The sequence below is a fragment of the Saccoglossus kowalevskii genome, chromosome 13 (genome assembly GCF_978046115.1).
Source record: "Saccoglossus kowalevskii chromosome 13, keSacKowa6.1, whole genome shotgun sequence".
Taxonomy (NCBI): Eukaryota; Metazoa; Hemichordata; class Enteropneusta; family Harrimaniidae; genus Saccoglossus; species Saccoglossus kowalevskii.
In genome coordinates this window covers 33777104-33804409 of record NC_140653.1, presented here as the reverse complement: position 1 = coordinate 33804409, position 27306 = coordinate 33777104, and the positions used below count along the sequence as shown (strand labels likewise).

Sequence of the window (27306 nt, the reverse complement as noted above, 5' to 3'; positions counted from 1 at the left end):
ATGTCATATAATAGTTATATAGTATATTTGGTGACATGTCATATAACCATTATATAGTACACTTGATGACATGTCATATAACAGTTATATAGTACACTTGATGACATGTCATATAACAGTTATATAGTACACTTGGTGACATGTTATATAACCGTTATATAGTACACTTGATGACATGTCATATAACAATAATATATAGTACACTTGATGACATGTCATATAACCGTTATATAGTACACTTGATGACATGTCATATAACAGTTATATAGTACACTTGGTGACATGTTATATAACCGTTATATAGTACACTTGATGACATGTCATATAACAGTTATATAGTACACTTGATGACATGTCATATAACCGTTATATAGTACACTTGGTAACATGTCATATAATAGTTATATAGTATATTTGGTGACATGTCATATAACCATTATATAGTACACTTGATGACATGTCATATAACAGTTATATAGTACACTTGATGACATGTCATATAACAGTTATATAGTACACTTGGTGACATGTTATATAACCGTTATATAGTACACTTGATGACATGTCATATAACAGTTATATAGTACACTTGATGACATGTCATATAACCGTTATATAGTACACTTGGTAACATGTCATATAATAGTTATATAGTATATTTGGTGACATGTCATATAACCATTATATAGTACACTTGATGACATGTCATATAACAGTTATATAGTACACTTGATGACATGTCATATAACAGTTATATAGTACACTTGATGACATGTCATATAACAGTTATATAGTACACTTGGTGACATGTCATATAACCGTTATATAGTACAGCTGTTCTACTTCTACCTTGTTTTCTGTTGAAAACGGCGTTCGGCAAGGTGGCATTATTTCGCCTTTACTTTACATAACCTCAGTTCCCGTTTAAAATCATCTAAAGTAGGTTGTTGTGTGGGCGGAGTTTTTATCAACCATCTGATGTATGCCGATGACTTGGTTATCCTTAACCCGTCCATCCGTGGTTTGCGAATCCTCGTTAATGTTTGCTATGAATATGGGCCGGTCTTCGAGTCTGAAGTCTGAATGTATGTACTTTATTGTATAAACTATGTTAATTCTCGAAAAAAAATCTTTGGTCAAATGCAGCACGGCGCGTTTGAGCCATCTGTTTGATGCACTTATCCGTGGAAGTGATCGGTGGAAGTGATGTTGGTTCGAGACTCACGTGATACCAGCAATCTATGATGAGACATAGGATATGAATTCCACGTAAGAGATTAACATAAAAAAAGATTATTTAATTAAGTACGCGTGTACTTCCTCACTCAAATGTGTCTTACCTGATAGCGGTATGATAGTTGCTGTTTATTCGATTACACACTACATCATGCTATAATTATCATCATTAACTTTGAATTCTAACTTTAGAAATACTAGTACATGTCATGAAAGTAAAGAATTCGTGAAGTGATATTGCGTTTTACATTTTGTTGTAACGCTCATACGTTGAATATTTATTAAAATATAGATAATGAATACAATAATAGATGAAAATGTATGTTTTAACGCTTTATCGGTCCAAAGTAAAGTAATACGTCACGTGACCTAACAATGTTATTTCCATGTTAACTTAATATTTATATCCGGGTTAGGTTCAAAGACCAAATTAGTTCACAGACTTGGACAAATTACAGATACACTTATAACCATTACTTGTTTTCACCCCATGCATCGTCTTCAGTGACGCTATATAGTATCGCGACGCAAGTTTGGAGGCGCACCACAGTCAGAGTATGAATCATTAGGGATCGACTATTAACAACTCCGGGTAGAACCACTGTGCAAAATATTTTTCAATTTCACACAGATTTGTTTGTACTTTTATCAAATGTGATTTCGATTTTTTTTAAATATTTTATTCTATAATTTGTTTAATTTCTCTGCGCATTTTTTTTTTCGAAATCTATCAGAGTTTTGAATGATCAGCTTCTTAGCTGGAAGTGTATCACAAACTCCATGACTATTCGCTGTGGCCTTATCGTACACATCATACTGAAAAAAACATCACTCAGCTTTTTTATTTTTTCTACCTCAAAGTAAAAATAGTAACTATGACAATATTTTTGAGAATAGAATGTCTATATATGGTCTGCCTTGCACGGTACATGATTCAACAAAATCCGACATCACTGTACACGAGACTTCCTACGTAGAATCCAGGGCCGCGTATATCGTGTCAGGGGGTCATCATGTGTCGAATTCTTTGCGCCACGAGGTCCCTAGGATTCATGCATTACTTGCAAGTGTGCCGTGGCGGACGATGTAATGGCAATTGCTCAAGCGCATTCCTGTCCGAGGCACCATTTTAGTCGAGTAAGCCGAATAAATCCACACAAAATAGTTGTAATGATGATAGCCGCACCTGTTCGACAACGATGTTTAATAAATACTTGTAATGTTTACGTATTAACGGCGATGCAGCAGCTCAGCGATGTTTAAAAAATTAAATTTGTGTTCGTCTTTACTGCAGCTCCGGTTCAAGACAAATTTAGATGACTATAAATTCACATCCATCTAACAACGTTGGAGTCTACGTGTCTTCGCCATCTCCTTTGCCCTGCAAACCCAATGTAAAATGATCTAATGCAACTGAAATGATCTGAAATTTAAAACTGACACCAGAGTCATTAGAACAAATTACCGGGTCTTTCTCAAATATCAGATAGTTTATTGCAAGTTTATTAAAACGGGACGAAATACACGAATTCTGTCGGCACGTCTTTCATCAGTTTTGATTACAGAACGCGCTACTTCACCGCCTAATAAGAACACAGATTAGTTGACGACCGAGTGTAATGACCCTCAATTAACACACAAGAAGAGTTGGTAATTTGCCATTATATGCATGACTGATTTCCTTATTACTGCAATAGTTACCTACTGTATGACTTTATAATGGATATTAAACTATCCAATTAAACAAAAAATTAAATTGGTACTGGGAGTTGGAAGTCGAATTCCTTCACGCGAAAACTAGTCCGGGGTCGTTGAAATAATTGGAAATATAAATGGAATGAATCGAAAGAAAACAAATAAAGGATTGTGTCAGCAACTGTTACTGTTAAATTACCCAGCTATTTACAATTAATATGTTCAGAATAAAGACAAATCGTGCAATTATTTCACATACAAATGTCGGAATACAGCAAATTAATATTTTACAATTTGCTCGATGTATTTGACCATTTACAGCGCCACAGTGTTCGCGTCACTCCGTGCGTATGGATCCCATAGTGTCGACGTATCTAACAGATCTTGTTAATAACAATGTTTTTTCACACGAAACTGGAACGCGCTGTGTGACGGCTGTATCGTTTTAAAGTGCCTGTGCAATGCCCACCCTCACGTTTCCCATATTAGTTCTGTGTCCCACTTAAATGGGCAGTTATTGATTTTTTTGCTGAAAATGATTACTCGTCAGCCACGCCCACCTATAGTATACTTTTAAACGATATACATTTTTCGGTCGGCGTTTTTTTTTTTTTTTTTTTTTTTGAGAGAGAGAGTTTTTAGATGTTGTGTTGTGGGCAGTTGCAGTGAAACATATAGTCATAGTGTATGTATTCACACGTTTCTAATCGATCTGAAGGTGCGACATCACTTAACCTCAGATTCAATTTTTTTGTGGAAAAACTGTCCTCGTCCATGAAAAAAAACTACGACAACGTAAACCTGGCGCAACACTTTTTAAAGAAATAGATTCCATGATCACCGAGGCGGATTTCAGAAGAGAGAGAGAGACGTCCGGCAAGCGTTTCAAATGAGTTGATTTTTTTTTTTCGATCCTGATCATCGTTTTATAGAGACCATTTAGTCCCTGTTAGGTAAAAGATAGCAATAATTTTGACAGTGACAAGGAAACGAAGCGTCGGACAAACAGGAAATTACACAGCCCTTACACACTGCTAATTGTTTTCATTTTCGAAGGCTAACAGTTTCTGAATTGTTTGGTGATTGGTGTTGAATGTCGAATTCACACCTCTGTTCTTTGTTTACCTCCATGCTTGCAGCTTGATCTGCGTAATAATTTATGAAATGAGAATCCGGGCTTGGTCAATGTCTTTCCACCAAATACCATTTTAATACGATGCCATGGATCACGCTAACTCGAATCCACTCTGAATTTATCTGTATGTGTGTCGGTCTCGATTATTTTTGTTATCCAATTAAACGCCGCTTTTAACGCACTTGCCCTCGCCGTGACCCGACGCGTTCACCCAATTCAACAAAATGTTAATTTATTTCCACGCGGCTGTCATTTATTTAGTAACTGTGATTTGTCGTTTTTTTAATTATTTTATAGTGATCACTATAGTCTAATGTTTAGAATGTCAAAATATGTTCTCTTTTATTTTAATTTTGAAAGTTTTACCCAGACGATCGATGAAATAAAACAGTGTAGTGACGTGCCTAGTACCCTGCTAAATAACGAGATAATTCCGACGTCAAATTCTATTTTGTCCAGCAACAGTGTACAAACGTGTGCCGAAGTCGGTGACGATCACGGTGACCAACTACTTATTTCGCATCTAACTCAACCCCATGCAACAAAAATTGATACTATGTGTTCATTATGGTCCATTCTTCCTCGACGAACAAGTACATAATTAGTCAAAGACGAGAAAACTGCACAAGAAATTTGCCTTATTTACATCATGGAAGGCATTACCTTCCATGTTTACATGCATCGGCCAAGCTGCCATGCGACTTCCACTCCTGACGTCACAAGGGAATTTCTCTATGCAAATGAGAAGCTAATGAGGAGCCTCGTTTTAAAATACACAAAAATAAAGTTGTCATAGACTGAGTTTAAAACACATTTTTTCACTTAAAAAAATAATTCATGCTTAGAAACATAAAAATTAATAATATTTATGTATCAATGGATAATTTTAGGCGTGAAAATAGCAACCATTTCACAGGTACTTCGCTTTAAGTTCTTACATAACGGAAAGGAAAAGACTGTAGCGGTTTTCTACTACTTATAACACCTTATAAGAACATAAACGTGAAATACGACATTCCTTATTGTAACTCTAACGACGATCACTCAATTATCGCATCTACTCCATTATCATAAATATATTGTAATAATCGTAATTGAAATGTAGATGCAGTAGTCATAGTGTATGTTGCTTAGCGATGATTTTTCATAAAAATAAAAAACCTTATTTTTATGAAAGACCCTATTGGCGCTATTTATCATATGACCAATCCGTCCTTTATTTCTTTAATCATATTTGTTTAAAGCAAGCAGCTCTAATCAGGTGTCCTTTTCTTATAGCCTTGGCTGCACCTGTTCGTGGCGAGGCAGAGGTTCGCATCGGTGATTGCAGTGGAGACCAATTTCAAGCCAACAACTTTGTATGTCAAGTCGATTTCTGGATAGATTTAAAAAGTGATCCAACTGGAGACTGCAAGTAATGATGATTCGTATTTATATAATAAAATATTAATTAATTAATAGATTCAAATGATTTAGTTCTGCCTCTACAAATGTTCGGGTCAGACGAGGTTAATTCCACGCAGCGAACTTGTGACCTGGGAGGAAGACATATGTCACATTTTGAGATCCAAATTCGTGGTCGTAGTTAAAGAGTGTTCCAGAGTTGTGTTTCTATGGAAACTAAGGTGTCCTTCAAAATTTACCAATTTGATGTATAGATAGACGGGAACAACGTTGTGTAGTTTTCCCAAGTATCTATATATTTTGGTTATTTAACCTGGCCAGATGGCCAATTTAATTAGTTGATAACGCGGATACAAAAGCTTTCACAATAATTGCTCGCAATTTAAAGGACGGCAGTCGTCGCGCTGCGCATGTGTGACATTTGTGTTGATAAACTTGATTTTCACATCACAAGTATGAGATTTGACCTCGGTATCACTAATTACCGCCGGTGACTCCTTCGATACCTTCCAATCACCTAAAAAAATACCTAATTACAGCTTGGTAACATTTCGCTCGCAACAATCAAAGTCGCCATCTTTGTTTATATGAGACCAATATATATTGTGCATGCATGGCGCGACGACTACCGCCCTTAAAACATGTCAATCGCTCTGCGACTCCCTAGTATAACATTTAGTACAGTACATGGCAATCGTTTTGTGACTCTCTAGTATAACATTTAGTACAGTACATGACAATCTTTTTGTGACTCCCTAGTATAACATTTAGTACAGTACATGACAATCTTTTTGTGACTCCCTAGTATAACATTTAATACAGTACATGGCAATCGTTTTGTGACTCCCTAGTATAACATTTAGTATTGTACATGACAATCTTTTTGTGACTCCCTAGTATAACATTTAGTACAGTACATGGCAATCGTTTTGTGACTCCCTAGTATAACATTTAGTATAGTACATGGCAATCGTGTTGTGACTCACTAGTATAACATTTAGTACAGTACATGGCAATCGTTTTGTGACTCCCTAGTATAACATTTAGTATTGTACATGACAATCTTTTTGTGACTCCCTAGTATAACATTTAGTACAGTACATGGCAAACGTTTTGTGACTCCCTAGTATAACATTTAGTATAATACATGGCAATCGTTTTGTGACTCCTTAGTATAACATTTATTTAGTATAGTACATGGCAATCGTTTTGTGACTCCCTAGTATAATATTTAGTAATGCACATGCCAATCATTCTGTGACTCCCTAATATAACATGTATTTAGTATAGTACATGGCAATCGTTTCGTAACTCTTTAGTATAACATTTAGTACAGTACATGGCAATCGTTCTGTGACTCCCTAGTATAACATTTAGTATAGTACATGGCAATCGTTCTGTGACTCCCTAGTATAACATTTAGTAATACGGACGGCAAACGTTTTGTGACTCCCTAGTATAACATTTACTATAGTACATGGCAATCGTTTTGTGACTCTCTAGTATAACATTCAGTAATACAGACGGCAAACGTGTTGTTACTCCCTAGTATAACATTTAGTATAGTACATGGCAATCGTTTTGTAACTCCCTAGTATAACATTTATTTAGTATAGTACATGACAATCGTTCTGTGACTCCCTAGTATAATATTTAGTAATGTACATGGCAATCGTTCTGTGACTCCCTTGTATAACATTTATTTAGTATAGTACATGGCAATCGTTTTGTAACTCCCTAGTATAACATTTATTTAGTATAGTACATGACAATCGTTTTGTAACTCCCTAGTATAACATTTATTTAGTATAGTACATGACAATCGTTTTGTGACTCCCTAGTATAACATTTATTTAGTATAGTACATGGCAATCGTTTTGTGACTCCCAAGTATAACATTTAGTATAGTACATGGCAATCGTTTTGTAACTCCCTAGTATAACAATTATTTAGTATAGTACATGACAATCGTTTTGTAACTCCCCAGTATAACATTTATTTAGTATAGTACATGACAATCGTTTTGTGACTCCCTAGTATAATATTTAGTAATGTATATGGCAATCGTTTTGTGACTCCCTAGTATAACAATTATTTAGTATAGTACATGGCAATCGTTTTGTGACTCCCAAGTATAACATTTAGTAATACAGACGGCAATCGTTTTGTGACTCCCTAGTATAACATTTAGTAATACAGACGGCAATCGTTTTGTGACTCTCAAGTATAACATTTAGTAATACAGACGGCAATCGTTTTGTAACTCCCTAGTATAACATTTATTTAGTATAGTACATGGCAATGGTTCTGTGACTCCCTAGTATAACATTTAGTAATACAGACGGCAATCGTTTTGTGACTTTCTAGTATAACATTTAGTAATACAGACGGCAATCGTTTTGTGACTCCCTAGTATAACATTTAGTACAGTACATGGCAATGGTTCTGTGACTCCCTAGTATAACATTTAGTAATACAGACGGCAATCGTTTTGTGACTTCCTAGTATAACATTTAGTACAGTACATGGCAATCGTTTTGTGACTTCCTAGTATAACATTTAGTATAGTACATGGCAATCGACTCCCTAGTATAACATTTAGTATAGTACATGGCAATCGTTCTGTGACTCCCTAGTATAACATTTATTTAGTATAGTACATGACAATCGTTTTGTGACTCCCTAGTATAACATTTAGTATAGTACATGGCAATCGTTCTGTAACTCCCTAGTATAACATTTAGTATAGTACATGGCAATCGTTTTGTGACTCCCTTGTATAACATTTATTTAGTATTGTACATGGCAATCGACTCCCTAGTATAACATTTACATGGCAATCGTTCTGTGACTCCCTAGTATAACATTTATTTAGTATAGTACATGGCAATCGTTTTGTGACTCCCTAGTTAGTCCCCGTTCGGACGCAGTCCGAAAACGGGGACTTATGTTTTGCCCTGTGTGCGTCCGTCCGTCCGTCCGTCCGTGCGTCCGTGCGTCCGTGCGTCCGTGATCACCTGTATCTCGAACATGCATGGACCGATTAAGTTCAAACTTCACTCATACATCACACATTATATGGGACATATGCACATGCATTTTTTTCATGATCCGATTAACGATAGCCGAATAGCGGCCATTTTAAGGCCGAAAAAGCATCAAAATCGCACATTTTCACCATTCCGGACCCGGATCTCAGTTATGCATGGACGGATTTTGTTCAAATTTGGTACATACATTAAACATAATAGGACCTTGATGCACGTCATTTTTTTTTGGATCGGGTTCGAAATGGCCGACTGGCGGCCATTTTGTTTTAAAGAATTCAGTTCTGGATCCGTATCTGAGACATGCTTGGATTGATCGAGTTCAAACTTCACACACACAAGGTACATCATGTCACAAATATGTATGTGCATTTGTTTCATGATCTCATTAACGATAGCCAAATGGCGGCCACTTTAAGGCCGAAAATGCATTGAAATCGCACATTTTCACCATTCCGGACCCGGATCTCAGTTATGCATGGACGGATTTCATTCAAATTTGGTACATACATTAAACATAATAGGACCTTGATGCACGTCATTTTTTTTTCGGATCAAGTTCGAAATAGCCGACTGGCGGCCATTTTGTTTTAAAGAATTCAGTTCTGGATCCGTATCCGAGACATGTCTGGATTGATCAAGTTCAAACTTCACACACACAAGGTACATCATGTCACAAATATGTATGTGCATTTGTTTCATGATCTCATTAACGATAGCCAAATGGGGGCCGCTTTAAGGCCGAAAATGCATTGAAATCGCACATTTTCACCATTCCGGACCCAGATCTCAGTTATGCATGGATGGATTTTGTTCAAATTTGGTACATACATTAAACATAATAGGACCTTGATGCACGTCTTTTTTTTTTCGGATCAAGTTCGAAATGGCCGACTGGCGGCCATTTTGTTAAAGAATTCAGTTCTGGATCCGTATCCAAGACATGTCTGGATTGATCAAGTTCAAACTTCACACACACATGGTACATCATGTCACAAATAGATATGTGCATTTGTTTCATGATCTGCTTAACAATAGCGGAATGATGGCCATTTTAAGGCCGAAAATGCATCAAAATCACGTATTTTCACAATTCCAGAACCGGATCTCAGTCATGCATGGATGGATTTTGTTCAGATTTAGCACAATGTGTTGTACATATGCAGGTGCATTTCGGTCATGATCTGCTTTGAATGTATATGTCACTCAAATATGAACGGAACGGGGACGTGTCATTGACAATGACTTGTATAACATTTAGTATAGTACATGGCAATCGTTCTGTGACTCCCTAGTATAACATTTATTTAGTATAGTACATGGCAATCGTTCTGTGACTCCCTAGTATAACATTTATTTAGTATAGTACATGGCAATCGTTCTGTAACTCCCTAGTATAACATTTAGTAATGCAGATGGCAATCGTTTTGTGACTTCCAAGTATAACATTTAGTACAGTACATGGCAATCGTTTTGTGACTCCCTAGTGTAACATTTAGTAATACAGACGGCAATCGTTTTGTGACTCCCTAGTATAACATTTAGTAATACAGACGGCAATCGTTTTGTGACTCCCTAGTATAACATTTATTTTGTACAGTACATGGCAATCGTTTTGTGACTCCCTAGTATAACATTTAGTAATACAGACGGCAATCGTTTTGTGACTCTCTAGTGTAACATTTAGTAATACAGACGGCAATCGTTTTGTGACTCCCTAGTATAACATTTATTTTGTACAGTACATGGCAATCGTTTTATGACTCCCTAGTATAACATTTAGTAATACAGACGGCAATCGTTTTGTGACTCTCTAGTGTAACATTTAGTAATACAGACGGCAATCGTTTTATGACTCCCTAGTATAACATTTAGTAATACAGACGGCAATCGTTTTGTGACTCCCTAGTATAACATTTATTTTGTATAGTACATGACAATCGTTCTGTGACTCCCTAGTATAATATTTAGTAATGTACATGGCAATCGTTCTGTGACTCCCTTGTATAACATTTATTTAGTATAGTACATGGCAATCGTTTTGTAACTCCCTAGTATAACATTTATTTAGTATAGTACATGACAATCGTTTTGTAACTCCCTAGTATAACATTTATTTAGTATAGTACATGACAATCGTTTTGTGACTCCCTAGTATAACATTTATTTAGTATAGTACATGGCAATCGTTTTGTGACTCCCAAGTATAACATTTAGTATAGTACATGGCAATCGTTTTGTAACTCCCTAGTATAACAATTATTTAGTATAGTACATGACAATCGTTTTGTAACTCCCCAGTATAACATTTATTTAGTATAGTACATGACAATCGTTTTGTGACTCCCTAGTATAATATTTAGTAATGTATATGGCAATCGTTTTGTGACTCCCTAGTATAACAATTATTTAGTATAGTACATGGCAATCGTTTTGTGACTCCCAAGTATAACATTTAGTAATACAGACGGCAATCGTTTTGTGACTCCCTAGTATAACATTTAGTAATACAGACGGCAATCGTTTTGTGACTCTCAAGTATAACATTTAGTAATACAGACGGCAATCGTTTTGTAACTCCCTAGTATAACATTTATTTAGTATAGTACATGGCAATGGTTCTGTGACTCCCTAGTATAACATTTAGTAATACAGACGGCAATCGTTTTGTGACTTTCTAGTATAACATTTAGTAATACAGACGGCAATCGTTTTGTGACTCCCTAGTATAACATTTAGTACAGTACATGGCAATGGTTCTGTGACTCCCTAGTATAACATTTAGTAATACAGACGGCAATCGTTTTGTGACTTCCTAGTATAACATTTAGTACAGTACATGGCAATCGTTTTGTGACTTCCTAGTATAACATTTAGTATAGTACATGGCAATCGACTCCCTAGTATAACATTTAGTATAGTACATGGCAATCGTTCTGTGACTCCCTAGTATAACATTTATTTAGTATAGTACATGACAATCGTTTTGTGACTCCCTAGTATAACATTTAGTATAGTACATGGCAATCGTTCTGTAACTCCCTAGTATAACATTTAGTATAGTACATGGCAATCGTTTTGTGACTCCCTTGTATAACATTTATTTAGTATTGTACATGGCAATCGACTCCCTAGTATAACATTTACATGGCAATCGTTCTGTGACTCCCTAGTATAACATTTATTTAGTATAGTACATGGCAATCGTTTTGTGACTCCCTAGTTAGTCCCCGTTCGGACGCAGTCCGAAAACGGGGACTTATGTTTTGCCCTGTGTGCGTCCGTCCGTCCGTCCGTCCGTGCGTCCGTGCGTCCGTGCGTCCGTGATCACCTGTATCTCGAACATGCATGGACCGATTAAGTTCAAACTTCACTCATACATCACACATTATATGGGACATATGCACATGCATTTTTTTCATGATCCGATTAACGATAGCCGAATAGCGGCCATTTTAAGGCCGAAAAAGCATCAAAATCGCACATTTTCACCATTCCGGACCCGGATCTCAGTTATGCATGGACGGATTTTGTTCAAATTTGGTACATACATTAAACATAATAGGACCTTGATGCACGTCATTTTTTTTTGGATCGGGTTCGAAATGGCCGACTGGCGGCCATTTTGTTTTAAAGAATTCAGTTCTGGATCCGTATCTGAGACATGCTTGGATTGATCGAGTTCAAACTTCACACACACAAGGTACATCATGTCACAAATATGTATGTGCATTTGTTTCATGATCTCATTAACGATAGCCAAATGGCGGCCACTTTAAGGCCGAAAATGCATTGAAATCGCACATTTTCACCATTCCGGACCCGGATCTCAGTTATGCATGGACGGATTTCATTCAAATTTGGTACATACATTAAACATAATAGGACCTTGATGCACGTCATTTTTTTTTCGGATCAAGTTCGAAATAGCCGACTGGCGGCCATTTTGTTTTAAAGAATTCAGTTCTGGATCCGTATCCGAGACATGTCTGGATTGATCAAGTTCAAACTTCACACACACAAGGTACATCATGTCACAAATATGTATGTGCATTTGTTTCATGATCTCATTAACGATAGCCAAATGGGGGCCGCTTTAAGGCCGAAAATGCATTGAAATCGCACATTTTCACCATTCCGGACCCAGATCTCAGTTATGCATGGATGGATTTTGTTCAAATTTGGTACATACATTAAACATAATAGGACCTTGATGCACGTCTTTTTTTTTTCGGATCAAGTTCGAAATGGCCGACTGGCGGCCATTTTGTTAAAGAATTCAGTTCTGGATCCGTATCCAAGACATGTCTGGATTGATCAAGTTCAAACTTCACACACACATGGTACATCATGTCACAAATAGATATGTGCATTTGTTTCATGATCTGCTTAACAATAGCGGAATGATGGCCATTTTAAGGCCGAAAATGCATCAAAATCACGTATTTTCACAATTCCAGAACCGGATCTCAGTCATGCATGGATGGATTTTGTTCAGATTTAGCACAATGTGTTGTACATATGCAGGTGCATTTCGGTCATGATCTGCTTTGAATGTATATGTCACTCAAATATGAACGGAACGGGGACGTGTCATTGACAATGACTTGTATAACATTTAGTATAGTACATGGCAATCGTTCTGTGACTCCCTAGTATAACATTTATTTAGTATAGTACATGGCAATCGTTCTGTGACTCCCTAGTATAACATTTATTTAGTATAGTACATGGCAATCGTTCTGTAACTCCCTAGTATAACATTTAGTAATGCAGATGGCAATCGTTTTGTGACTTCCAAGTATAACATTTAGTACAGTACATGGCAATCGTTTTGTGACTCCCTAGTGTAACATTTAGTAATACAGACGGCAATCGTTTTGTGACTCCCTAGTATAACATTTAGTAATACAGACGGCAATCGTTTTGTGACTCCCTAGTATAACATTTATTTTGTACAGTACATGGCAATCGTTTTGTGACTCCCTAGTATAACATTTAGTAATACAGACGGCAATCGTTTTGTGACTCTCTAGTGTAACATTTAGTAATACAGACGGCAATCGTTTTGTGACTCCCTAGTATAACATTTATTTTGTACAGTACATGGCAATCGTTTTATGACTCCCTAGTATAACATTTAGTAATACAGACGGCAATCGTTTTGTGACTCCCTAGTATAACATTTATTTTGTACAGTACATGGCAATCGTTTTGTGACTCCCTAGTATAACATTTAGTAATACAGACGGCAATCGTTTTGTGACTCTCTAGTATAACATTTAGTAATACAGACGGCAATCGTTTTGTGACTCCCTAGTATAACCTTTATTTTGTACAGTACATGGCAATCGTTTTATGACTCCCTAGTATAATATTTAGTAATACAGACGGCAATCGTTTTGTGACTCCCTAGTAAAACATTTATTTTGTACAGTACATGGCAATCGTTTTGTGACTCCCTAGTATAACATTTAGTAATACAGACGGCAATTGTTTTGTGACTCCCTAGTATAACATTTATTTTGTACAGTACATGGCAATCGTTTTATGACTCCCTAGTATAACATTCAGTATAGTACATGGCAATCGACTCCCTAGTATAACATTTAGTATAGTACATGGCAATCGTTTTATGACTCCCTAGTATAACATTTAGTAATACAGATGGCAATCGTTTTATGACTCCCTAGTATAACATATATTTTGTACAGTACATGGCAATCGTTTTGTGACTCCCTAGTATAACATTTATTTTGTACAGTACATGGCAATCGTTTTATGACTCCCTAGTATAACATTTAGTAATACAGACGGCAATCGTTTTGTGACTCCCTAGTATAACATTTATTTTGTACAGTACATGGCAATCGTTTTATGACTCCCTAGTATAACATTTAGTATAGTACATGGCAATCGACTCCCTAGTATAACATTTAGTATAGTACATGGCAATCGTTTTATGACTCCCTAGTATAACATTTAGTAATACAGATGGCAATCGTTTTATGACTCCCTAGTATAACATATATTTTGTACAGTACATGGCAATCGTTTTGTGACTCCCTAGTATAACATTTATTTTGTACAGTACATGGCAATCGTTTTATGACTCCCTAGTATAACATTTAGTAATACAGACGGCAATCGTTTTGTGACTCCCTAGTATAACATTTATTTTGTACAGTACATGGCAATCGTTTTATGACTCCCTAGTATAACATTTAGTATAGTACATGGCAATCGACTCCCTAGTATAACATTTAGTATAGTACATGGCAATCGTTTTATGACTCCCTAGTATAACATTTAGTAATACAGATGGCAATCGTTTTGTGACTCCCTAGTATAACATTTATTTTGTACAGTACATGGCAATCGTTTTGTGACTCCCTAGTATAACATTTATTTAGTATAGTACATGGCAATCGTTTTATGACTCCCTAGTATAGCATTTACTAATGCAGACGGCAATCGTGCTGTGACTCTCTAGTATAACATTTAGTAATGCAGACGGCAATCGTTTTGTGACTCCCTAGTATAACATTTATTTAGTATAGTACATGGCAATCGTTTTATGACTCCCTAGTATAGCATTTACTAATGCAGACGGCAATCGTGCTGTGACTCCCTAGTATAACATTTAGTACAGTACATGGCAATCGGTTTGTGACTTCGCAATGGACTTTGGGAAACAGCAAAGTTTTGTGATATTACATCGTCTGAATAGTAACAATCAAGACTCAATAATATTTTTTTTACTCTTTCAGTTCCAAATATGAGCGTATGTTCAACTGTACAAGGGAAGTGATTAAAACATGTTTAGAAACTTCGTACGATGGAGCGACTCTAGCTTCTCTCATCAATATTTTTCTGATGATCATTACAAAAGCAGCCGAAGCCAGGACTATATACTGTCAGCATGGAGGGATAGCTCTGTCTTTTTTAACTCAGCATAACACCGATAATTCAAACTCAGGGTGCAGTGACGAGTTTTACCAAACGACGCCCTCCTGCGACGACGAATTTCATCGTATTTTCGCCAATAACCCAGCTGACAGCAGACTATGCAGGTGCGCTAAACCTATATGGTTGTAGTTAGGGTCTTCCCATTTGAAAACTGGAGTCGATTGGAGAATTTTGAGGGGATATTGTCGTGGGTGAAGAAATATATATATATTTATATATAACATGACCTTGACGGCTGCATAAGAAAATGCTGGACACTGTATGTGAATACAATATTTGCATAATATTAAATTCCCATACCCCCATACCCCCCATTCCCATATACCAAGTGGGAAAGCCCTTGCACATCGATCCCTTGACCATACATTAGCTACCAAGGAGCGTCTTAGTCTAGAATTTATTTCGACGACGTTAATGAGTTCTGTGTTATGCAAATATCCCAAGAAATGTTGTCAGTCCAAATGAGGAATCATTGACAATGTTTCAATTTACGTCATTTCCTTTCCATAAAATTTATGATTCTTGTTTACCTGTGTTGATGCATTGTTGATTCTTGTTTACCTGTGTTGATGCATTGTTGATTCTTGTTTACCTGTGTTGATGCATTGTTGATACTTGTTTACCTGTGTTGATACTTGTTGATTCTTGTTTACCTGTGTTGATGCATTGTTGATTCTTGTTTACCTGTGTTGATGCATTGTTGATTCTTGTTTACCTGTGTTGATGCATTGTTGATTCTTGTTTACCTGTGTTGATGCATTGTTGATTCTTGTTTACCTGTGTTGATGCATTGTTGATACTTGTTTACCTGTGTTGATGCATTGTTGATTCTTGTTTACCTGTGTTGATGCATTGTTGATACTTGTTTACCTGTGTTGATGCATTGTTGATTCTTGGTTACCTGTGTTGATGCATTGTTGATTCTTGTTTACCTGTGTTGATGCATTGTTGATTCTTGTTTACCTGTGTTGATGCATTGTTGATTCTTGTTTACCTGTGTTGATGCATTGTTGATTCTTGTTTACCTGTGTTGATGTATTGTTGATTCTTGTTTACCTGTGTTGATACTTGTTTACCTGTGTTGATGTATTGTTGATTCTTGTTTACCTGTGTTGATGCATTGTTGATTCTTGTTTACCTGTGTTGATACTTGTTGATTCTTGTTTACCTGTGTTGATGCATTGTTGATACTTGTTTACCTGTGTTGATGCATTGTTGATTCTTGTTTACCTGTGTTGATGCATTGTTGATTCTTGTTTACCTGTGTTGATACTTGTTGATTCTTGTTTACCTGTGTTGATGTATTGTTGATTCTTGTTTACCTGTGTTGATGCATTCTTGATTCTTGTTTACCTGTGTTGATGTATTGTTGATTCTTGTTTACCTGTGTTGATGCATTGTTGATTCTTGTTTACCTGTGTTGATGCATTGTTGATTCTTGTTTACCTGTGTTGATGCATTGTTGATTCTTGTTTACCTGTGTTGATACTTGTTGATACTTGTTTACCTGTGTTGATGTATTGTTGATTCTTGTTTACCTGTGTTGATGCATTGTTGATTCTTGTTTACCTGTGTTGATGCATTGTTGATACTTGTTTACCTGTGTTGATGTATTGTTGATACTTGTTGACCTGTGTTGATGCATTGTTGATTCTTGTTTACCTGTGTTGATGCATTGTTTATACTTGTTTACCTGTGTTGATGTATTGTTGATTCTTGTTTACCTGTGTTGATGCATTGTTGATTCTTATTTACCTGTGTTGATGCATTGTTGATTCTTGTTTACCTGTGATGATGCATTGTTGATACTTGTTTACCTGTGTTGATGTATTGTTGATACCTGTGTTGATACTTGTTGATTCTTGTTTACCTGTGTTGATGCATTGTTGATTCTTGTTTACCTGTGTTGATGCATTGTTGATTCTTGTTTACCTGTGTTGATGCATTGTTGATTCTTGTTTACCTGTGTTGATACTTGTTGATTCTTGTTTACCTGTGTTGATGTATTGTTGATTCTTGTTTACCTGTGTTGATGCATTGTTGATTCTTGTTTACCTGTGTTGATGTATTGTTGATTCTTGTTTACCTGTGTTGATGCATTGTTGATTCTTGTTTACCTGTGTTGATGCATTGTTGATTCTTGTTTACCTGTGTTGATGCATTGTTGATTCTTGTTTACCTGTGTTGATACTTGTTGATACTTGTTTACCTGTGTTGATGTATTGTTGATTCTTGTTTACCTGTGTTGATGCATTGTTGATTCTTGTTTACCTGTGTTGATGCATTGTTGATACTTGTTTACCTGTGTTGATGTATTGTTGATACTTGTTGATCTGTGTTGATGCATTGTTGATTCTTGTTTACCTGTGTTGATGCATTGTTTATACTTGTTTACCTGTGTTGATGCATTGTTGATTCTTGTTTACCTGTGTTGATGCATTGTTGATTCTTGTTTACCTGTGTTGATACATTGTTGATTCTTGTTTACCTGTGTTGATGCATTGTTGATTCTTGTTTACCTGTGTTGATGCATTGTTGATTCTTGTTTACCTGTGTTGATGCATTGTTGATACTTGTTTACCTGTGTTGATACTTGTTGATTCTTGTTTACCTGTGTTGATGCATTGTTGATTCTTGTTTACCTGTGTTGATGCATTGTTGATTCTTGTTTACCTGTGTTGATGCATTGTTGACTCTTGTTTACCTGTGTTGATGCATTGTTGATTCTTGTTTACCTGTGTTGATGCATTGTTGATACTTGTTTACCTGTGTTGATACATTGTTGATACTTGTTTACCTGTGTTGATACTTGTTGATTCTTGTTTACCTGTGTTGATACTTGTTGGTTCTTGTTTACCTGTGTTGATACTTGTTGATTCTTGTTTACCTGTGTTGATGCATTGTTGATTCTTGTTTACCTGTGTTGATACTTGTTGATTCTTGTTTACCTGTGTTGATACTTGTTGATTCTTGTTTACCTGTGTTGATGCATTGTTGATTCTTGTTTACCTGTGTTGATGCATTGTTTATTCTTGTTTACCTGCGTTGATGTATTGTTGATTCTTGTTTACCTGTGTTGATGCATTGTTGATACTTGTTTATCTGTGTTGATGCATTGTTGATTCTTGTTTACCTGTGTTGATGCATTGTTGATTCTTGTTTACCTGTGTTGATGCATTGTTGATACTTGTTTACCTGTGTTGATACTTGTTGATTCTTGTTTACCTGTGTTGATGCATTGTTGATTCTTGTTTACCTGTGTTGATACTTGTTGATTCTTGTTTACCTGTGTTGATGCATTGTTGATACTTGTTTACCTGTGTTGATGCATTGTTGATTCTTGTTTACCTGTGTTGATGCATTGTTGATTCTTGTTTACATGTGTTGATGCATTGTTGATACTTGTTTACCTGTGTTGATGCATTGTTGATACTTGTTTACCTGTGTTGATACTTGTTGATTCTTGTTTACCTGTGTTGATGCATTGTTGATTCTTGTTTACCTGTGTTGATGCATTGTTGATTCTTGTTTACCTGTGTTGATGCATTGTTGATTCTTGTTTACCTGTGTTGATGCATTGTTGATACTTGTTTACCTGTGTTGATACTTGTTGATTCTTGTTTACCTGTGATGATGTATTGTTGATTCTTGTTTACCTGTGTTGATGCATTGTTGATTCTTGTTTACCTGTGTTGATGCATTGTTGATACTTGTTTACCTGTGTTGATGCATTGTTGATTCTTGTTTACCTGTGTTGATACTTGTTGATTCTTGTTGACCTGTGTTGATGCATTGTTGATTCTTGTTTACCTGTGTTGATGCATTGTTGATTCTTGTTTACCTGTGTTGATGCATTGGTGATTCTTGTTTACCTGTGTTGATGCATTGTTGATTCTTGTTTACCTGTGTTGATGCATTGTTGATTCTTGTTTACCTGTGTTGATGCATTGTTGATTCTTGTTTACCTGTGTTGATGCATTGGTGATTCTTGTTTACCTGTGTTGATGCATTGGTGATACTTGTTTACCTGTGTTGATGCATTGTTGATTCTTGTTTACCTGTGTTGATACTTGTTGATTCTTGTTGACCTGTGTTGATGCATTGTTGATTCTTGTTTACCTGTGTTGATGCATTGTTGATTCTTGTTTACCTGTGTTGATGCATTGTTGATTCTTGTTTACCTGTGTTGATGCATTGTTGATTCTTGTTTACCTGTGTTGATGCATTGTTGATTCTTGTTTACCTGTGTTGATGCATTGTTGATTCTTGTTTACCTGTGTTGATGCATTGGTGATTCTTGTTTACCTGTGTTGATGCATTGGTGATACTTGTTTACCTGTGTTGATACTTGTTGATTCTTGTTTACCTGTGTTGATACTTGTTGATTCTTGTTTACCTGTGTTGATGCATTGTTGATTCTTGTTTACCTGTGTTGATGCATTGTTGATTCTTGTTTACCTGTGTTGATACTTGTTGATTCTTGTTGACCTGTGTTGATGCATTGTTGATTCTTGTTTACCTGTGTTGATGCATTGTTGATTCTTGTTTACCTGTGTTGATGCATTGGTGATTCTTGTTTACCTGTGTTGATGCATTGGTGATTCTTGTTTACCTGTGTTGATGCATTGTTGATTCTTGTTTACCTGTGTTGATGCATTGTTGATTCTTGTTTACCTGTGTTGATGCATTGGTGATTCTTGTTTACCTGTGTTGATGCATTGGTGATACTTGTTTACCTGTGTTGATGCATTGTTGATTCTTGTTTACCTGTGTTGATACTTGTTGATTCTTGTTTACCTGTGTTGATGCATTGTTGATTCTTGTTTACCTGTGTTGATGCATTGTTGATTCTTGTTTACCTGTGTTGATGCATTGTTGATTCTTGTTTACCTGTGTTGATGCATTGTTGATTCTTGTTTACCTGTGTTGATGCATTGTTGATTCTTGTTTACCTGTGTTGATGCATTGTTGATTCTTGTTTACCTGTGTTGATGCATTGGTGATTCTTGTTTACCTGTGTTGATGCATTGGTGATACTTGTTTACCTGTGTTGATACTTGTTGATTCTTGTTTACCTGTGTTGATACTTGTTGATTCTTGTTTACCTGTGTTGATGCATTGTTGATTCTTGTTTACCTGTGTTGATGCATTGTTGATTCTTGTTTACCTGTGTTGATACTTGTTGATTCTTGTTTACCTGTGTTGATGCATTGTTGATTCTTGTTTACCTGTGTTGATGCATTGTTTATTCTTGTTTACCTGTGTTGATGCATTGTTTATTCTTGTTTACCTGTGTTGATACTTGTTGATTCTTGTTTACCTGTGTTGATGCATTGTTGATTCTTGTTTACCTGTGTTGATACTTGTTGATTCGTGTTTACCTGTGTTGATGCATTGTTGATTCTTGTTTACCTGTGTTGATACTTGTTGATTCTTGTTTACCTGTGTTGATGCATTGTTGATTCTTGTTGACCTGTGTTGATGTATTGTTGATTCTTGTTTACCTGTGTTGATGTATTGTTGATTCTTGTTTACCTGTGTTGATGCATTGTTGATTCTTGTTTACCTGTGTTGATGCATTGTTGATTCTTGTTTACCTGTGTTGATGCATTGTTGATTCTTGTTTACCTGTGTTGATGTATTGTTGATTCTTGTTTACCTGTGTTGATGTATTGTTGATTCTTGTTTACCTGTGTTGATGCATTGTTGATTCTTGTTTACCTGTGTTGATGCATTGTTGATTCTTGTTTACCTGTGTTGATGCATTGTTGATTCTTGTTTACCTGTGTTGATGCATTGTAGATACTTGTTTACCTGTGTTGATGCATTGTTGATTCTTGTTTACCTGTGTTGATGTATTGTTGATTCTTGTTTACCTGTGTTGATACTTGTTGATTTGTGTTGATGCATATTTTTATTTTTTAGATTATATAATAAAAGCATGTCTTGCGTTGTGGACAAGATCGACGATTACTGTACAGACGAGGAAGGTCAACTACTCAAACTGAACTTGCATCTGGAGAATCCAATTTGCCAGGCCGATAAAATACTTGGAATCACAGAAGTAACGACATCGAGTGGGCGGCCAACTACACTAGACACATTGGGGAATACAGAGAGCTCAAAGCTTGACACATTTCTGTCGAAATGGACTGAAACCAGCACTGAAAAAAAAGTGACAGAGAAAATGAAAGTGATAAAAAAGGAAGAAAAAGACGACGACATCACAAATGGACATGCTTGTATCCGATTTGACGTTAAAGCGTTGATATTTGTATTTGTATACTGCTTGATGATTGGGTGATGCGATACATTGGTTAGAGATCTAGGTTTGAGTCACATCATGTTTACCCGGCGATGAAATTTGGAGAAAGATCCGCCACCGTGGAATGTGAGGGCATTTTCACTGATGTCATGGTGATTTACAATTTATCTTCATTCTCTTAAATGCTGGTGTTTGGTGAATAACAATCAAAACAATGACAACACATGAAACCTGTAGTGTTTGGTGTGTTTCATTCAAAACTAATGTACATATTATATTTGTAAATAGCTGTATACAAGCCCACGCGTGTCAATTACACTGCCACCAGGTGACCGCTATTAACCAACCATCTCCGTGGTATTTTAGTAATTCGTCTTTTAGATATAATCTGTTTCTCGTGTGAACAATTATATGCATAATGCGATATAGTAAATTGGAAACAAATATACTTACTTACTGGGATGCAATAGAATTTTTTTCATGACAGATGTGTGCCTTAATACATGAGATTCAATTTATGTGGCTGTTACGTTACCGGATGAGTCCAAGTGTCAATTCCACAATTCTGTTTTATCATGACCATTCATTTTGTCCTGGTATGTTGCTTTCAATTGCCCCTCAGAGATGTAATAAATATTGCCCGCAGAGATGTAATGAATATTGCCCTCAGATATGTAATGAATATTGCCCTCAGAGATGTAATGAATATTGCCCTCAGAGATGTAATGAATATTTCCCTCAGAAATGTAATGAATGTTGCTCTCAGAGATACAATGAATATTGCCTTCAGAGATGTAATGAATATTTCCCTCAGAGATGTAATGAATGTTGCCATCAGAGATGTAATGAATATTGCCCTCAGAGATGTAATGAATGTTGCCCTCAGAGATGTAATGAATATTGCCCTCAGAGATGTAATGAATGTTGCCCTCAGAGATATAATAAATATTGCCCTCAGAGATGTAATGAATATTGCCCTCAGAGAAGCAATGAATATTACCTTCATAGATGTATTGGATGTACATATCATATGAATAATAGTATTATATATTTTGTTTTGTTATTTAGTATTACAGTCGTCAGAATCAAATAGCATTTCAGGTGCACGTTTCAAGAACAAGTTGTATTTGTCGTCTATACGAGTACGAAATATGTTATTGTGCAATTTCTATACTGAGTTTTAAAATGATCTGTGATTCAGATATTTCTATACTGAGTTTTAAAATGATCTGTGATTCAGATATTTCTATACTGAGTTTTAAAATGATCTGTGATTCAGATATTTCTATACTGAGTTTTAAAATGATCTGTGATTCAGATATTTCTATACTGAGTTTTAAAATGATCTGTGATTCAGATATTTCTATACTGAGTTTTAAAATGATCTGTGATTCAGATATTTCTATACTGGGTTTTAAAATGATCTGTGATTCAGATATTTCTATACTGAGTTTTAAAATGATCTGTGATTCAGATATTTCTATACTGAGTTTTAAAATGATCTGTGATTCAGATATTTCTATACTGAGTTTTAAAATGATCTGTGATTCAGATATTTCTATACTGAGTTTTAAAATGATCTGTGATTCAGATATTTCTATACTGAGTTTTAAAATGATCTGTGATTCAGATATTTCTATACTGAGTTTTAAAATGATCTGTGATTCAGATATTTTTAAAAAGTTGCTAAACATGTGACTGTAACAACATATGCATTAACAGAGATATAGGGGATACGGTAGTACATATGCTGTACCGATGTTTGCCTAAGGGACTACTTGATTACGTAAGCACTGTTAAAGCACGGTTACTATAATAATAATAATATTTTATTAGCCTTTGGAGCGGCAAACAAAGAGAAGAAAACAACCAAATCATACATATTTGAAAAAGGAAAGAAGAAAAATCACATTAAATTCAAACTTTCTTTTCTATACTTATACAATTGAGTAATAAATACTCTAACTTCCTTGGATACAATATTCCCCAAATTATTGTTGACTTTCCACAATATGTCGCTAAAAAGTACATTAAACTTAAAATTAATTCCTCCAGAAAGAAAGGTATTAATAAGTGTTGGGTCTACTTCAAGGTTTTGAACTTTGTACATGAAATCTCCATAAAATTTGTGTCTTAAATGATAAGTTGCTTTGCATAAAAATAGAAAATGATAAATATCTTCTTTGTCGTCATTACATAGCTTGCACATTCCATTCCCTTTATATTTGTCCCATGTTATTTTATTACCCTCTAAATCCAGTGAGTTAGATCTGACTTTAAAATACAGTGATATGCCATGATGATCAAGGGGATCATTTATATAGTTTTCTTTTTCCTTATTTCTTTTAACCCAACTGTAATGTTCCAGTGATTTCATATTAGATATTTGATCTGCAAACGTTTTTACTTCATTTTGTTCACTTATTTTATAAAAGCTTTTGAGCCAGTTTATATTGTTAGGTATGTTTATCCCATAGACATGGTCTAATCCGTTAGTTTCAAGTACTTTGTGCACATATGTTGGCCAATTCCAAGTAAGCTTACGGTTGTTTACATACGACTTGTGCAATTCTGTGAAAACAATTTTGGTCCATCTGGTGTTAATCATTTCTTGTAATCTGTTCAAATATTTAATTCGAAAAGTATCAAGGGTGTAGCTCAAATCAGCCCATCCTAAATCCCCTAATACAGCAGAGCAAGCAACATTTCTGTTGACTTTAAAAAGGAATTTGCCAAACTGATATTGCAGACTTTTTAACTTTTTCCTATCATCGTTATTTTCTAAAAACCATACACCACATCCATAGCTAATAGATGGTAAAATTATAAGTACTGAGAAATAATTCTAAACTCATAGTTGCTGTCGACATAGGAAGTAAAGTAAGCAAATAACACCGAATAAACGGCAAGGTAAAGACTATGTCTAATTATAGTAAACACGTACTGCGTGCGTGACTCGAACCGGCGCTCGCGTACGGCACCTAATCGCCTAGCCAGATCTGAAGGCCTTTGCCGCATTCTGGCCACGCTGTGTGGCGCGTATCGCGTGGACGGGTTTCATGTTCTCTGCACGTAATAAGCTCGGTTATTAAGCATCCTTTTTTGGGGATGCCCGGTGGCCGAGGGGAAGACGTGTAGTGGCGTGAAGCTAGGCGAATAGCTGCCGTACGCGAGCGCCGGTTCGAGTCATGCACGCAGTACGTGTTTACTATAATTAGACATAGTCTTTACCTTGCCGTTTATTCGGTGTTATTTGCTTGGTAAAATTATACTCTTCCACAATACATCACCATACTCAAACCTATTGTAACTATTGTGTTGATTGATGATGGCTTTACAATATGCTATTAATTTCATCCCCTTCTTGTAAATTTCAGTAAATTGTGCATGGTCCTTTATAGTTTTAGAAATAACTATTCCCAAGTATTTATATGTGTTAGTCTCTTCTAGTAACAGATTTCCTAATTTCCAGAGTGTGCCTTTTCTATGCAATTTTTTGCCAAAATACATTACTTGGGATTTGTTGCTGTTGTAACTTAATTTCCAATTGTCTGCAAATTTTGCTGCTATGTCTAACATATTTTGTAATTCATCTGCATTATTTGCGATGAGGACAACATCATCTGCCCAAAATAGTCCAGGAATTATCTTATCTAAAAAAGACATTTTTTTAAAGGGCGGCAGTCGTCGCGCCGCGTCCTGTTCGATATGGGACTCATAGCGACGTATACAACACGTGTAAAATACATTGTTTATTTACATGTAATTCGAACACGTGCTGCGCGACGACCACCGCGCTTTAAGTTTCTGGCTCAAAATTCATTCAAACCTGCGTCACGTTTATTTTTTACTATACTTCAGCTTTTTAAAAAAAACACTGTCCAGTGTCAGTATAATGTCATTAGTTATTTGATCGTAGCTAGAAAACAAAGACAGATGACGAAAGAAAACAAGACAGCCAGCCTGCAACGTTACGACATCTTGAATTTTCAAGGTGAATGTTCCGGCGAAGCACTCCACTATCACCTTGAAGTATTTCATTAGGACTACGTGTATGTGACAATGCCCTCACAGTTTAGAATCAGTTTACCAACAGCCAATCATATTGCTTCTTTCTTCAACGCGCTTGGCCAAGCTATCATAATCTTCGGGGCGGAACGTTGCTATTTAAGACGCGCACCACTCTACCTTGTATTTATATGGGCTCTGCGCGAACTGCCGGGTGAGCTGCCGTGAAACACCGGTCGAAAAGCCGGTGAAAATAGCTAAAATCGAGAAAACAGCACAAACTTTGAAGACATCCTAAACAATCAAATTTAAATATGTTGCATATGTAATCTTGTTACACTGTTCAGGGGGGTGTCAACAACCATCCCAAAATACCGTTTTCTGAAAATTTGTTGTCGGGTGTGTTTAAACCGAAGAACGAAAAACAAAGAACGAAGACAGAATATTCATACTGTTTAATCATAACAGTTTAATACATTTACATGCACTCATCGTTCATACTGTTTAATCATAACATATATTTTCTTCGTTCTTCGGTTTAAGCACACCCTTTGTTTTCACCATGATGGTTGCCAGGCGGTGAAAATGCCTGACCCGAGAATAAATGTCGCTGCACACAGTGGTAGCTGTGTTGGCTTAGATGTCGAGGCGCTTTCTGGCAGTCATTGTAACAAAGCTTTCTATTGGTCGGTAAACTTTCTATCGCGCAACCACGTGACATACACGGTTATGAATAGAATTACCGCACGGTGTTGTAGAGGGAGGAATGTCCGAACGGAACAACACCGTGCAGGCGGACGATGCGTTACGAATGTGTCGTAGAATTCACAGGTCGGTCACGTGACTGTAAGTGCTAAAACAAGGTGATTGCAAAATTGGCCGTCAGGTAGACAAATATCGTATGGCCGTATAATGTACGGGACAATGTATTCGCCAATATCTAAGCCCTCGTATGATGTATAGGGGTTTATACTAGAATGCATAGTAACTTTTATAGATCAGATTTTAACTCATTTGCCATATTGGTACCTCAAATGTACCTGCTCAATTTGTATCGCTATCGCGTTCATGGCAGCGCATCAGCCAGTAGTCAGACTACAATGAACAACTATTACACGAGAGACAAGGACTTGATTATTACATTTGTAACAAGATAAGAATTAAACAGTATAATAATACAATGTCTTCAAGATACTTATGTTTGTAATTATTTATAACTTCAGAATTGAATTTGAACGTAATAAACATAACTTTAATATAATATAACGATTATGAATATGAATTAAAGATGAAATATTCACATTTTTCACCATAAGACTGAAGCAACGCAATTTATCATCAGATATTTTGCTATCTATACACTTGTAATAACTTATTCACAGAAATGTGTGTAGTTTGTTACCACAAACAACTAAAAATGAACTTGATCATAACACAATCATACAACAGTAAACATTCAGAGAAATCATTGTGATAAACACAATAAATAGCTCTAATTGATATAATGAAGCTTTATGTCCAACCATGTACATGTACTATTGTATAAG

General features: G+C 35.9%; 1 protein-coding gene across 1 annotated transcript in view; it reads left to right on the top strand.

Annotated features, from left to right (window-relative positions):
- LOC146735247 (uncharacterized) overlaps positions 1 to 23926 on the top strand; it is a 36447-nt gene extending 12521 nt beyond the window's left edge. The window contains exons 2-4 of the mRNA XM_085507250.1: positions 5345 to 5480; positions 15288 to 15590; positions 21412 to 23926. Coding sequence (XP_085363376.1) covers positions 5345 to 5480; positions 15288 to 15590; positions 21412 to 21790 — 818 coding nt within the window. The 3' untranslated portion in view covers positions 21791 to 23926. The remainder of the gene's footprint in view (positions 1 to 5344; positions 5481 to 15287; positions 15591 to 21411) is intronic.
- The last annotated feature ends 3380 nt before the right edge of the window (positions 23927 to 27306 follow it).